Source organism: Alosa sapidissima, chromosome 4, assembly GCF_018492685.1.
Source record: "Alosa sapidissima isolate fAloSap1 chromosome 4, fAloSap1.pri, whole genome shotgun sequence".
Taxonomy (NCBI): domain Eukaryota; kingdom Metazoa; phylum Chordata; class Actinopteri; order Clupeiformes; family Clupeidae; genus Alosa; species Alosa sapidissima.
The window spans coordinates 8,656,816-8,671,815 of record NC_055960.1 but is presented as its reverse complement, the minus strand read 5'-3'; the positions used below and the strand labels follow the sequence as shown (position 1 = coordinate 8,671,815).

Genomic DNA, 15,000 nt, shown 5'->3' with positions numbered 1-15,000 from the left:
TCTCTCTCTCCCTCTCTCTCTTTCTCTCTCTCTCTCTGTCTCACTCTCTCCCCCCATCGCCGAGCATCCCACATTAATGGGTTGCCTGTGTGACCTAGCCGTGGTCTTTGTATTACTCAATTACTCTGTTTAGCACTGGACCTAATGCAGCTGACCTCCATCTCCTAATGGAGGGAAGACCTTTTAGGTGCACTCGAGACTGAAATTGCCCCTTTCCCCCCGCCAAAGACGCGCTAAGAATAGAGAAAGCCTCCTGTGGGCCACTTCTTCCTCCTCATCTCTCCTTCCTCCTCCTCCCTTGGCCCCTTGGCCCCGTGGCTGTGAAGGCATGGACCATGTTCACTCTGTCTCGCCTTGTAAAGAAATGGAAGGAAAAGAGAGAGTGAGAGAGAGCGAGAGAGAGAGAGAGAGAAAAGATGGGGAAAGGACATTTCTCAGAGCCCGGAGCGAACTTAGTGGAAGTATGCTGCACTCTGTGGCATAGTCAAAGTGGCACTGCGGCCTTTTTCTTTGTTCTCGTTTTATTTATTTCTCAGTTAGTTACTGTTTTTTCCCCCGTGGAGAGTTGCAGATTCATCTTAGCTGTCAGCAGAGTTTGTTTGTGAAGGGCTTGGAGTCTTCCGTAAATTAAATGTCTACTACCTGTTCGATGTTCAATACGACCCCTCTTGGGAACCTGTGGGTAATGAGTTTGTGTTCGCTCAACGCTACTTTGGGTTGTTAAATTTTCAACACAACAATTAGTACCCTTTTTGTTCTGTTTTTTTATATATATAACTCCCAGCATGCTGCGTTGAGGAAAGTAATTAAGAATGCACACATTGTTGTCAGACGGAATTTTTTGCATGTATTATTAATACTAGATGATGATCAGGCTGCTGCATCGGAATTAATATTTATTAGAAGCTGACATTGATCACGCATAATCAGGATGAAAGGATTTTTCCTTGCAGATACAACACCAGCCTCTCCAGAATCTGGCCTGTCGTAAACAAACTTCCCAATAACCTCTGCTTCGCTACTGTTATTGGACCCTCATCCCTCTCACCCCTTCTCCCTGTCTTTGATCGATGGCTTGTTTTGTCTGTTGATGCAGACCTACTTTCCTTTTGTTTCTAGTAATTATTCTTCCCGCTGAGATGAATATGTATTGTGTTTATAAAATGCTGCCTCTGCACAGGTGTCCCATGGGGCCGAGCTGCAGGGCCGAGCCCGAGGGGGGGGGGGGGGCGGGATTTGTGATGTCCTGCGGAGTGTTGATATTAATCGCTTTAGATGCTGTAAGCAAAGCCAAGAGGCTGCTTTTAATTGTTGGCTCCAAACACTGTCACTAATAGACACATTAGGAATGCTTGTGCAAGCATCTTAAATCATTTGTCATTAAGCCCAGATCTAACAGTTTGCCCTGGTCAGGACACTCCTTTGTGGAGATATAGTTCTGCTCGTCTCGCTACTTTGATTAGACTTCTAATGGAAAAATAACAAGTCTCTTTCCTGTGTTCTGATTTCCTCATGCATTCAAAATTTGGCCTCCAAGTAACAGCGTATAAAATGTGCTTTTATCCCTAAAGCCCCATTTCTTTCCCTTTGGTACTCAGTTCTAAGACAACTCTGCAAACTTGCAAATGCAAGTCCAGCCGTATAAGGGTAAATTCTCCATGTTGTACTCGATTGTAGTAATTTCATAATTTCAGCATTTCTCTCCCAGAAAAGTGCAGTCCTCTTTATTTATTATTTCTCTGGGCCCTACATGGTATGTACATTTGCTGCGAGTCATTTAGGATACTGTGCCGCCTGCTCTTTTCATTTCGTGTTGACTCCTCAGAACGCTTTTGCAACCTTTGCAGTCTTTGCCATAATGTGCTCTGTATTTTGTCAGCATCTGACACGTCTCTCAGGGGACTCTTCAAAGTGAAAACTCCCACTTCCCTTACATATCATCTTTTAGAGAGAGGGAGAGAGAGAGAGATAGAGAGAGAGAGAGAGATAGATAGAGAGAGAGAGAGGAACACTCAGAAGCTCCACCACACTGTGGATTAGTCAATGTGGCATTTCTATTCTGTTTTAGGATGGTGAGAATTGCTTGGGTAGCTGAGCTCGGTCAAGGGAAAGGGGATCAACATGTTTAGGTGGTGCGGTTTTTTGTCAGAGGGTTTGTTGTTTGTTTTAGATATATTGCTCTTCTGTGCTGTAAGTAGAACTTGACTCATATACAGTATGTTTCTCTTTTTCTCTGTCTCTTTCTCTCTGTCTGTCTTTCTTTCTGTCTCTGTCTCTCTTTCTACACCCCCCCCCTCTCTCATTCTCTCTTTCTGTTTCTGTCTCTCTCTCTCTGGGCTACTGCAGTACCTTGGCTATTATTTAGATAGATAGATAGATAGATAGATAGATAGATAGATAGATAGATAGATACTTTATTGATCCCCAAGGGGAAATTCAAATTCAAATTTAATTAAATATACATCTACATGTAAGGTTCAATAAGGTTACTTAGTTCATTAACTGTATTGTTAGTGCTGATTAATTATTTCGATTTAGTATTATTAATTCAGTCAAATTCTCACAGGATGCTAGATTAAGCTTTTTGGATTCCCTGAAAAAACATCCACTCTTCATTTGCTTTAGTGTTTGTGTTTTAATATTTCTGTGCTCAAGGACATTGACTATGAAGAGACCCTCCATAATTAGTTTCTGTTCATCTGTAATTGCCAGCGACTTTTCAAACACAACACTTATTTACACCTGTAAGCAATCGAACCAGGTGCACAGCAGCGTGAATGTGGTCACCCATTAGCAAGGCTGGAATATAATGAACAATTACGGCGAAATTGCTGTTTACCTTCTGCGGAATAAACCGCAGTCTGAATTCAACTGTGTGCATACCTGAGATGAAAAAAACATGCCAAAGAAACAAAAAAAAATGGCATAAAAAGATCAATCTATGTTGCAAAAGCAAACTGATGATCTAGAGAAATGAGCGCAGATGGGGAGGCGGCGGCTCTCCCTCCGGAGCACCCGCACGCAGTGCTAACACCTCGGCAGTCGCTAACACTCCCGCTTTGTGGGTGCCCACTGACTGTGAGCGCCTCCTTCTCCACCAGAGAGAAAGGCAGGGGGAAGCGTGTAGCATCCCAGCAGGTGGGGGGAAGAAGGAGTGGAGGCTTGGCCTGCTTAGGAACAGATTGCTTCCCCTCTTCCACCACCACCACCCCTCCACCCTCCACCAACACCACCACCTTCTCAACTCAACCCATCTCTCTGTGGCCCTCACCTTTAGTGTGTAAGTAGAGCATGCGGGCCCAGGTGGACGTGGTCCTCAGAGGCCACTCCCTCTCCCTTTCCTCTGCGGTCTGGGGAGCGAGTAGCGGAGCGGAGCGCCGGTGCGCATCCCGTCCCCGCTGTGATAAATGACCAGCCAGTTAGAGGCAGGCAAAGCAAGGGATCCTCCAAGAGTGTTTTGTTTAATTACCGGCCCGCTAACGAGTGAATAGGTTTGATTAGGCCCAGCGGGGGTGGGGAGATGCTACGTGTCTGTAAGGTAGAAGGGCACCAGGCATCGGAGCTGCTGATTGGAACGCCTTGGCAACCGGAGGGTGAGACGGATTATCATGCAAAGTCAAGCTGCACGAGGAGGGCTCAGAGACACACACACACACACACACACACACACACACATAAGGGACACACACACACACACACACACACACAGACACAGACATACACACACACACACACACACACACACGCACACACACATAAGGGACACAGAGACACAGACGCACACACACACGGCTAAGCCTTAATCAGTGCTATTGATGAGATCTCCAGGTATGGTGAGCTCTACAGATGAATGCCTATGAATGAGAATCTGAATCAACCTGTAAATGACACATTCACACGATACCCATCATGCTAGGGCTCAAAAGAGACATGGCATCATATTTCTCTTAATCATCCAGCATGGTTGGAAGCATTAAGCAGAATATGAATACTGGTGTAATCCAGTTAAAACTGTCAAGAGCAATCATTACATGCTATATGGTTGACAATGATTTTGTATTCTTGTACAGGGCATCAGGGCTGTGTGCATATGGTCCATGGATACAGCAAAGGTTGTTTTTTGACACAAAAGCATACATGTTGAGGTTCTGGGTTTTTAAATAACTCAGGAATATTAGGTGTCTTGCTATAGTGGAATGTTATGTGGCTCATTCAGTGAATACCACTGTTCCTCCTTGTTATTCAGAAAACAGAGATGAAAGCAGTTGTTTGGTTCAGTGTGGCTATAACAATTTTTTTTTTTAAATTAGAAGAGATAGCTTACACGCTGAGACACCAACCACGCAGTAATTCCATTCCTCTGATACAGTGCAGGCCTTTTTTTACATTTTCTTTTTTTTTTTTGCGGCAGCTTAGTTATCATCTTGCTGACCCTCACTGACATTCATTTTCACCCTGGCATGAAGCCCCTCTGGTAATTTGGCAGTTCACGGGGGGCAGAGGACTCTTGAGAACACCCCACATCTGCTGCCCAGCAACAACACTCCTGCACAGAAGAGAAACACACTAAAGCCATGGATTCGTGTGTGTGTGTGTATGTGTGTGTGTGTGTGTGTGTGAGTGTTTTAAAATTTCAGTATAGTTGCATTTCAGACTGTGTGTTGATATAAAGCAACATATTATATTAGAGAGATTCAGAAATAACAAATTATTAGTAATAAATAATATGTTTTTGTTTTTCATCTTTTGTATGAGCAGGTCTGACGTTTTCCTGGATTTTCAACAAGTACCCATCAGTGGTGAAACAGGATAGCCGTCGCTTCGTGTCCCAGAAGACGGGTAATCTTTACATCGCCAAGGTGGAGCCGTCCGATGTGGGCAACTACACCTGTGTGGTGACTAACACTGTCACCAAGACCAGGGTGGAGGGACCTCCTACTCCATTAGTGCTACGTTCTGATGGTGAGACCCAATCCTGTTTCATGTCTCCATCTGCACTGGTCGTCATAACACAGTGTGTGTGTGTGTGTGTGTGTGTGTGTGTGTGTGTGTGTGTGTGTGTGTCTGTGTGTGTCTGTGTGTTTATGTTTATGTTCATGTTTGTGTTTGTGTGTGTGTGTTTTTGTGAGTGTCTGTGTCTCCCTGTGTGACCTATTGTTTTAGGGATGGCTTCCTAGATGCTTCTAGAACTCTAAAAGAAAATCAGATTCAAAGACAATCATCTCAAATATCAGTATGCAACATCAAAACATCGGCAATGGCTTTAGCCTTTTTTTTTCAAGGAATACAAATTATGACCAAAGGTTAATGAGCTGTTTCTTTGCAAATTAAGGATGGCCTGGTAGCATGTGTTTTGCTGTTCCTAGACTGGCCTTATCAAAAGGCTCGCTAATGAAAAGGTCATTTGTCTCAAGGTGATCTTAAAGTGAACTCTGGTTTTTGCTTTGATATGGTTAAGTTAAAAATAGTCCCCATGCTCATCCACATAAGGCCTTAAAGGGACAGTAGAAGAGAAAGATTGTGCTATAGTTGGCTATAGGTTGCTATAGTGTGCTTTAATGCATAAGCTAACCTTGCTTCTCACTGGCATAACAGCCATGGGCCTCAATGGACTGGTCTTCTTCAATTGAATGAGTTGCTCATGCTATACACTTTTGTTTGATACAGCATTGCATTCCAATGAGTGCAAGGAAACTCTTTCCCCATCACAAACAGAACAGATTGCCGTGTATTCAGTTGTGGAATGGAGCCAGGGCCTGAATACAGATAACATGACTAGACATGACTAGAGACTCTTTTTTTGTCCATATTGGTATTTCTTTGTCAGCATCTTTGTTTACCTTCCAGCTGCCAAGGAAGAATTTCAGTCATTATTAATGAACTGACGGACAGTATGATGGTGTTTGACGCGGAGACCTCAGCTTACATTTCTTGCCAGAAACAACCCCCTTTTCTATAAAATAGCAGCATGGTCGATGTTTACAGATATATGGAGAGCCGTGGCAGACCGTGCCATTCACATTGCAGCCTGCCTCACCCACAGAGGAGCACTGCCTTCGCCCTCTGGAGTCTCGTGTCTCGGGAGGCCCAGAGGCAGCCGCTTGTGCACATAAACAGCTCTTGAAGCGCTGCCATAGACGAGCATTATTCCTGTCTGTACTCAAAAAGTGAGGTGGGAATTGCCTGGCTTAAATCAGCACGCGCACTGGTGTGTTGCACCATATGTTTGTGCGAGTTATAATTAAGCAAAAACAAGCTGCAGTCTCAGATCTGTCTGTTTTATACAGATATTTCCTAAACCCTGGGGTCTGCACTGTTATTTGTGGCAGATTTTTCCTTTAAAAATATCTGCTTGTGTGCAAGGAACCCCTAATCTTCTATTTATATGGCTTTCATTAAATCAACTGTTTTTATAATGACTATGTTTTTTTTCTGACTATAAAATCAGTGGGCACTTAATCGGCTCTTCATGGCAAACGAATGTGAATCAATCTAGTTGCCAGTCTGTCTCTGTACTATCGGCACCCACAAGGGTCAAAGTTGGCGTGTGCAGCACAAGGAAAAGGTTCTAGGAGGAGACTATTGTGTCTGTTCCACCTGTGTCTTTTCACAGTAGGGCTAGTTTGGCTACCGTACCCGCATCAGACACTACGGTTAAGGATCTGAATTAGCTCTCACAGCTGCACGACAGGCGACATAACGTTTGCCTAGCAAAAATTAGGGTTGTGTGTGTGTGTGTGTGTGTGTGTGTGTGTGTACACACCTGCATGTGTGTGTGTGTGTGTGTGTGTGTGTGTGTGTGTGTGTGTGTGTGTGTGTGTGTGTGTGTGTGTGTGTATGCACTTGCATATATGTGTGTGTGTTTGTGTGTGTGTGTGTGTGTGTGTGTGTGTGTGTATCCATGTGTGTGCCGTTCAAACATGAGCCTGAGATTGTTTGCCACGGCCCCGTTTCTTGAGCGGTACTTTGAGAGTGATGAGGAATAGTGCCTTAAGAGAGCTGCGATTAGAAATCTATTTTTAGACAACTTAGTCTGCGCTCTGGTGTTTCATTATGAAAAAGGTCTACCCAGAAAGACGGCCTCCGCCTCCACTCTCACTCATCCAGCCCTGCAAGTTAAAAACGCTTTCTGTGGCTTTTGTGTAATTGAAAATATCTCCTGTTTAGCACATTCCATATTTTCTTTTTTTTTCTTTTCTTAGGTGTGATGGGTGAATATGAACCAAAGATTGAAGTGCAGTTTCCAGAGCTTGTACCAGTGGCCAAAGGCTCCACGGTGAAGCTGGAGTGTTTTGCCTTGGGAAAGTAAGTCCAATGTGGTTGACACAACGTGATTTATGGGTACAGTACAGACCTGCCCTATGCCTCCCTCTGATGATACCATTGAGACTCTAAATTCAACAGAATCATTGTGAGAGCCACTGTGTAACTTCAATTCATCATGCTGTTGAGAAGCAAGGGCCCTCTAAAAATAACATATCTTTACAATTGAATTTCTATCCTTATAGATTTCATTATAGCTATGTTACCTGCAAGATCTTCTCGAACATGTTATAGACAGAGACGGTTGATAAAGCGAGACGATTCACAGAAGTGTTCTTCCTGTGTTCTAAAGGATCTTTGTTATAGACATTCGCACTGAGAAGTCCCAAGGTCCACAGTGTTGTGAACAAGACAAAGTGTCATTATAATTCTGAACACTATTTGCTTCAGATTAAATTATTTTTTTGGTGTAGTGTGTTTTTGAACTGTTTGTTTTCTTGTCCCCATGACCAGCCCAGTGCCATCCATAACGTGGCGCAGGACCGACGGCGTGCCGTTCTCTCGGAAAGTGGACATGCGCAAGGCCAGTGGCGTCCTGGAGATCCCGTACTTCCAGCAGGAGGATGCTGGGATCTACGAGTGCACGGCCGACAACGCCAAGGGAAGGAACGCGGTGAAAGGCAAACTGTCCTTCTACGGTAGGCGAACCCATCCTGTCATGGCCGCATGAATATTTGAACTGGGAAAGAGAGCGAGAGAAAGAGAGGCTGCCATGTCAGACTCACTCAGACAAGAACTCGTCACAAACATCTCATTGGTCTCTGAATCTCCAAGCACACGGTGGAGGATTGACAAAAAGAGGGAAAAAAAACTCCACATTGCCCACATGGCTGTGCGATTTGAACAGGGCATCAGTGTGATTAAACCCGGGTGGTCATGATGCCTCTAATATTTTTATCCAGATTAAAGGCAGTGGATGAGGAAGTGACCTTGACTCTGACCTTGTCTCTGCGCCTGATCTAGGGTTTCAAGCAGATGGCACAATGATTGACACCCGACTGAGCTTCAGATCGGAGCTGTTAAGTCTGTGGGTAGGCCTCAGGCACATATGCTAGGACAACGTCATGATTCCACATTTCACTTCATCCGTTGTTTTTCTGTAATTAATGACATTGTGGATTATGTTTTGTTTTGTTTTTTTTTTCAGTCCTTGCTGTGCAGGCATATTTCTGTGCTATTAGTCTACTGCACAAAATGTCTACCTGCAAAGGATATCTATCGAAATAATATGAAAGAGCACAGTTCAACACATGAAAGAGTAACTCTTATTAGATGTAAATTTCAACAGTACATTTCAGTCATGACATTACATTACCATAAGTGTATTGCATGAGTGTAATACACTAGCTTTTGATATTTACTGATTTGCAAACTCCACCAAAAATGGTCTAGCATGTAACACTCTATTAACTACTGAAGGTTCAAGTATGGCATTCCTCTGAATGAATCAAATTGCTTGAAGCATTCTGTTCAAATTTGAATCTCAATCTAGGCTTCTCCACACCCGAATCTAGATTTCTCCTGACCAAACTTACTTAGCTCCTTTGCCAGACATACAGGCTATTTAGCCTTCCTATTCCTAGCCTTCCTGTTGCTAGCCTTCCTATTCCTGTCCATGTCATGTGGTTTTTCGTTATTTAGCATCCTTACACTCATGCTATACACTGGCTGGAATAGAAGTTTCACAGAACATTTGTCAAACACAATGACATGTTTGCACAGTCAGCAATGGAAGGAATTTGGGGATTGACTCACTCTGATTAATGTAAAGGACCATAACCGCAAGAGTCTCCGTTATCCTTGCTGTGTGTGTGTGTGTCGCTCCAAGCCATGCCAGGAAAAGTATATTTAATATGGACTTTTAAATGAAGGGTCATGACCTTTCCTGCTACCGTGGTAATCATCCAGAGGTATTGCTCATACAGGACGGCTTCCTATTAAGTAAGTACCTGTAGGCAACAGACCAGTGAGATTTATTCTCCCACATGGAGTCCCTCTCTGCTGCATACCCAATGGCCCATTTACAAGAATAGCCTGCACAGGGTTCTCGCTCTCTCTTTTCTCCCTCTCTCTCTCTCTCTCTCTCTCTCTCTCTCTCTCTCTCTCTCTCTCTCTCCCTCTCTCTCTTTCTTGCTCTCTTTTTTCTTGCCCTCCTTCTCTTTTGCTCTATGTCTCTCTCTCTCTCCTCCACACACACAGATTTAGCAGCCCTGTTGTCTTTGTTTATATTCTGAGCTATGTGGGCCACTGTGAGTCCCAAAAGCTGCAACAGAGACAATGGGAAAAGAAATGCTATTTATAGAAGGCAGTGGTAGCAAACAGGAGCCTTTTGACTGGTGTAATAATACGTTTAATAGCACGGTAACCCAGGAATGCACAATAGTCTTTCCACGGAGTCACATTGTTTATTTCTTTCCTTCCCCGCATGCTTCGTTGTGGTAATGGTTACATTGTAACTAATGCTCTGACTTTTAATCTTGCTGCCATAAATTTAGGCCCGTGCTGTATTTACGAGCAATCTCTTGATTTTTTCCACCAACCTCAGTCGCTCTCTGTTCAATTGGTCCCCCTCCCACCCACACACACACACACACACACACACACACACATACACACACACACACACACACACACACAAACACACACAAACTCAGCCCCTCTCCTCCTCCTCCTCCTCCCCCAAACCTCTCCACACTCCTGCTGTCGTTGTCCATAAGTCAGGATCTTGTCATTTGCTGGGGGCATAGCTCATTCTGTACATTAAACAATTTGCCATTATTTACTGCGCTCCTCAAACGTCCTCCTCCACCCCCTCCCGCCTCCTCCATGTCCACCTCCACCCACAACATCACACTGGCAAACAAGCAGGAGGAGGAGGGGACGCCGCCAGGCAGCCCTGTCGCTATAGTAGCCGGCGTTGTGGCCGCAGCAGCATCGGTTACGTGCGTCCGCAGGCGTGTTTTTGTCAGGATTAGCCGCGGGTCCGGGCCTCTTGAGCGCGGCGGCATGCTCTCAGCTCCTCCGCACGCTGGCAGGTGATACACATCTGTAATCTTATTTTGAAGTCCCCTGGAATCAAGCCGCTGAGACATTGGTCAGCAGAGTGGGGGAATGGTGGGAGGTGGGGGAGGGGGATCGATAAGAGTATCTCATGTTTATCGCTGCAGCTGGCAGCAGCAGAGCCTCCGTCAGCTCGGGGGGTGGGGGGAGTGGGTGGAGAGACAGACGGGTGGGGAGCCTGGTGGGTAGGTGGTGTGGGGTGGGGTGGGATGGAATTGGTGTGAGCACACACAGACACACACACACACACACACACACACACACACACACACACTCCAGCCTTCATCTGCATTGCAAGCAGTTCTGGGTTTGAACATTTCAGTGCGGCCCTTTTTCTGATTAATACTGCTGGTGTTTTTACAGTACGTTGTGAAATATCTGATTAGGACTCTTTCATGTTATTCAAAGGACACTTAAAAGGGAAACTGTAATTGTCTCCCCCCTCTCTCCTCTCCTCTCCTCCACTCTATCTCTCTCTCTCTCTCTCTCTGTCTTTTTTTTTTAATCATGTCCATGCAATATTCAGTTGTTTTGCAAGTCTGCTGTCCTTTAATGTAGTAAAATGTAGTCTCCAACACCCGCAGCAGCCTGGTCGTCTCACATAACTGGATGTGAAAGAAATTAGAAAATCAAAAATAGCCACCGCAGAGGGAGGGGGAGCCTGTTGTGTCCTGTGTGTGCGATGAAGTGTGTTATTTTGCACAACAATCTCCCGGCGTGGTCCTTTGAACCCCACAGGACGGCCAAACGATCTGGTTAATTAGTATTCATGGGGAGGCCAGCGTTTGAGGAGAGAGGTGAGGCTCTCGCTTGACCCTCCAACCCAGTGTCCACACTCCACCACCACCAGCACCACCCCCCATCCACCACCACCCATCCACCTGTCTTGAGTTGATTCAGGAAGGGTCGTGGCTGACAGGCTGCCCACTGGCTCAGGATCACGCAGCCGTAGGAGAGCGGCTTTCATGTGGGGCACTGGGCCTGAAAGTCAATACACTCACGGTGGATGAGCGATGGGCTGAGTGGCCATGACAGAGAGAGAGATAGATAAAGAGAGAGAGAAAGACAGAGAGAGAAGGAGGAAGAGAGAGAGTGAGGGAGAACAAGATAAACAGAGAGAGAGAGACAGAAGGAGAGATAGAGAGAAAGACAGAGAGAGAAGGAGGAAGAGAGAGAGTGAAGGAGAGAGATATAAACAGAGAGAGAGACAGAAGGAGAGAGAAAGAGATAGAGAGATAGAGAGAAAGACAGAGAGGATGAAGAGAGAGAGAGTGAGGGAGATAGAGATAAACAGAGAGAGAGAGACAGAATGAGAGAGAAGGAGATAGAGAGATAGAAAAAAGACAGAGAAAGAGAGGAGAGAGAGAAAGAAAGGGAGCGAAGGAGAGGGAGAATAAACAACCTGAGTGGGGTCCACAGAGGTGAGGCGGGTGGGACATTGCCTGCAGGCCGGGCAGTAAGACTGCAGTAGCATGGATGTGCTGCTAAATGACTGGCGATAATGGACTCTCGGAGTACTGCTTTGCTTATGTCCTTAGGCAGTTTTTAAAGTACAGGCACACGAGTTACACAGACACAGGGAAAGACACACACACCAGCATGCACTCATTTATACACATATACACACAGGAATGAAAAAAACAAAACTATTGCACACTCATTCATCCATACTACGCACATGCACACGCACATACACACACACATGCACATGCACACTCACGCACATGCACACACATACACGCATGCACACACAAACATGTACACACACATACACATAAAAATGCGCACACACACACACACACACACACACACACACTCACACACACACACACACATGCACACTCACGCACATGCACACACATAGACGCATGCACACACAAACATGTACACACACATACACATAAAAATGCACACACACACACACACACACACACACACACACACACACACACACACTCACACATACACATACTCGCACACATACACAAACCTGCACTTTCAGTAGGCTATACATTGTTCATTAAATATGATACATCGGTTTATGTCGACATACAGCTTAATCCTTCTTAGAGAATCCATCCCATGGGTGCGGATAGCAGAGAGAGCGTGGTCTTATTACTTCCACACGCAGGACTTGCGGATGGGGGCTAGTGATGATGCGGAATGCAAATGCTTGACCTGGCCCACTAATTCTCCATAGCTTGCAGTCACACCCACTTATTCAGAATTGATCTGCCAGTGGAGGAGCTGATCAAATAAATCCAGAAATCTCTCTCTCTCTCTCTCTCTCTCTCTCTCCTCACCCCTTCTTCCCCTCCTCCTCCTTCCTCCCTCTCTCAGTATGCACTAGCTTTATTTATATGTTTATCAATTCTCCTCATCTCATCAGGTGACATAAATGATGTACCCAATATGCTTCCCAGTTTTTACTAAATAATTAACAAGGTTTGACTTACATGCACTTAAAAGATAGAAATCAATAGAGCTCATGTATAATTAAACCATACTTTACTTTAATGGGCTCAGGAAGGGCCACTTCATACCGCTGGTCATAGGCAAAGTAATACATTATGTGTAATTTCCTTTTCTACTTCCCCCCACCACACTGGCAAACAAGCCCAACAGGAGTGTGTTTATATCAACAAGGCACAGGCAATCTAATCTCAACAATGTTTTATTTCAACTTGCAAAATGGGTAGGGAGTGGGATAAGAAAACTGCTTGGCTTAAGAGTGATGATGTTAGATGGCTCTGATCCTGGTGGGCTGTGTGTGTGTGTGTGTGTGTGTGTGTGTGTGTGTGTGTGTGTGTGTGTGTGTGTGTGTGTGTGTGTGTGTGTGTGTGTGTGTGTTGTGGTCCTGTAGCCCCTCCCCAGCTGATCGAGCTACCGCAGGATGTGCAGAAGGCCATGGATGAGTCTCTGGTGTGGGAGTGCAAGGCCACCGGCAAGCCCAAGCCCTCCTTCAGATGGATGAGAAATGGAGAGAATCTGGAGTCTGACGAGGTACATCTCTCTCTCTCACACACACACACAGACACACACACACACTCACACTCACACTCACACTCACACACTCCCAACACACATACACTCTTTTTCCCACACAATCACGTCCTTCTCCCTCTCTCTCCTTCTCTGTCTACCTCTGCTTCCCTCTCTCTATCTTCTCCTTTCTCTCATCCCTCCCTCGCTCCCTCGCTCCCTCTCTCCCCTTCTCTGTCTACCTCTGCCTCCCTCTCTCTATCTTCTCCTTTCTCTCATCCCCTCCCTCGCTCCCTCTCTTTCCTTCTCTGTCTACCTCTGCCTCCCTCTCTCTATCTTCTCCTTTCTCTCATCCCCTCCCTCGCTCCCTCTCTTTCCTTCTCTGTCTACCTCTGCCTCCCTCTCTCTATCTTCTCCTTTCTCTCATCCCCTCCCTCGCTCCCTCCCTCCTTCATCTCCACCTCTCTCTCTTGCCGCTCCCTCTCTCCTCAGTAGTCCCCAGCTGTGCTGAAGTCCCTCACATCCCCAGCCAAGGACGAAATGTAATAAAAGCAGAGAGGAGTTAAATGAAATCCCGTCCCCCCCCCCCCCACCTCCTCTGTGCTTGTACACCATGTGCTCTGACATCAGCTCCTTTAGCGTTCTTTATTGTTTTCGCCGCTGTGTCTTATTGATCGCGGAAGGATACACTGACGCTCATGCAGGGAGAGGGCGGAAAAGGCACATCTGGGAAGATTTGGGATTTGATGACTGGTTTGACAGGTTTCGTGTGTGTGTGTGTGTGTGTGTGTGTGTGTGTTTGTGTGTGTGTGTGTGTGTGTGTGTGTGTTATCACATTACACTCAAACGTCTTCATCACACGTCTGCTTTCAAGGGACCCAACTACAAACAAGCACACAGCGCTTGAGTCGAGTCTTAAAGCTTGATGATGTAAGACCCATGGTAATCTTCTGTTAAATCTCCACCGAAAGCCCAGCAATTAATCCTGCTCTCCCCCCAGGGAGAAGAGAAAGAGAGGAAGAGGGAGTGAGAGGGCTTATAAACATATTGCCCGACTGACGTGTCGTTGCGACTACTTTTTAATTTATTTATTTATTTTTCACACACACACACACACACACACACACACACACACACACACACACACACACTGCATGATGAGGCGAAGTAAACACTTCATCAGGAAAGGCGGGGCGAGGAGTTACTAGGTTCATTCCTTTGTTTATTTATTTAACTAATGATCCAACCCTGTTTTATTTACTCTACCGCATTAGTGAAGCATTCATTACCACAGGATGTATTGCTTGGTGTTTTTACGCCATACGTTTTGGCTGCACATTTCTCCAAGCCTAGCTGGGTGGTAAGTTGAGGGTGATTGATAGTTAGCGGCGAGGCACAGCTTGCGTGGTATAAATAAACTCTATGTTAATTTTCCTTCATTAAACAAAATGTTTGCAAACAAAACAGACCGTATCGATCCATCCGCAGACTTTATATATGTGCAAGGGATGAGTGAACCTACTTTTATTATGTCCGCAGGCAACGCTCCAAACAGCAGGTTCTCTTTGCAATATAAAGGCAGATTATAGTTGGATTCGCCACTGCATAATTAGCAATCTGTCAGTTCCTAGCCTC

At 45.4% G+C, this 15,000-nt stretch overlaps 1 protein-coding gene across 2 annotated transcripts in view; it reads left to right on the top strand.

Annotated features, from left to right (window-relative positions):
• Window positions 1–15,000, top strand: part of cntn4 (contactin 4) — a 101,179-nt gene that overhangs the window by 50,902 nt on the left and 35,277 nt on the right. For both annotated transcript variants that reach the window (XM_042089683.1, XM_042089684.1), the window contains exons 6-9: window positions 4,759–4,962; window positions 7,203–7,305; window positions 7,777–7,961; window positions 13,247–13,386. In XM_042089683.1, coding sequence (XP_041945617.1) covers window positions 4,759–4,962; window positions 7,203–7,305; window positions 7,777–7,961; window positions 13,247–13,386 — 632 coding nt within the window. The remainder of the gene's footprint in view (window positions 1–4,758; window positions 4,963–7,202; window positions 7,306–7,776; window positions 7,962–13,246; window positions 13,387–15,000) is intronic.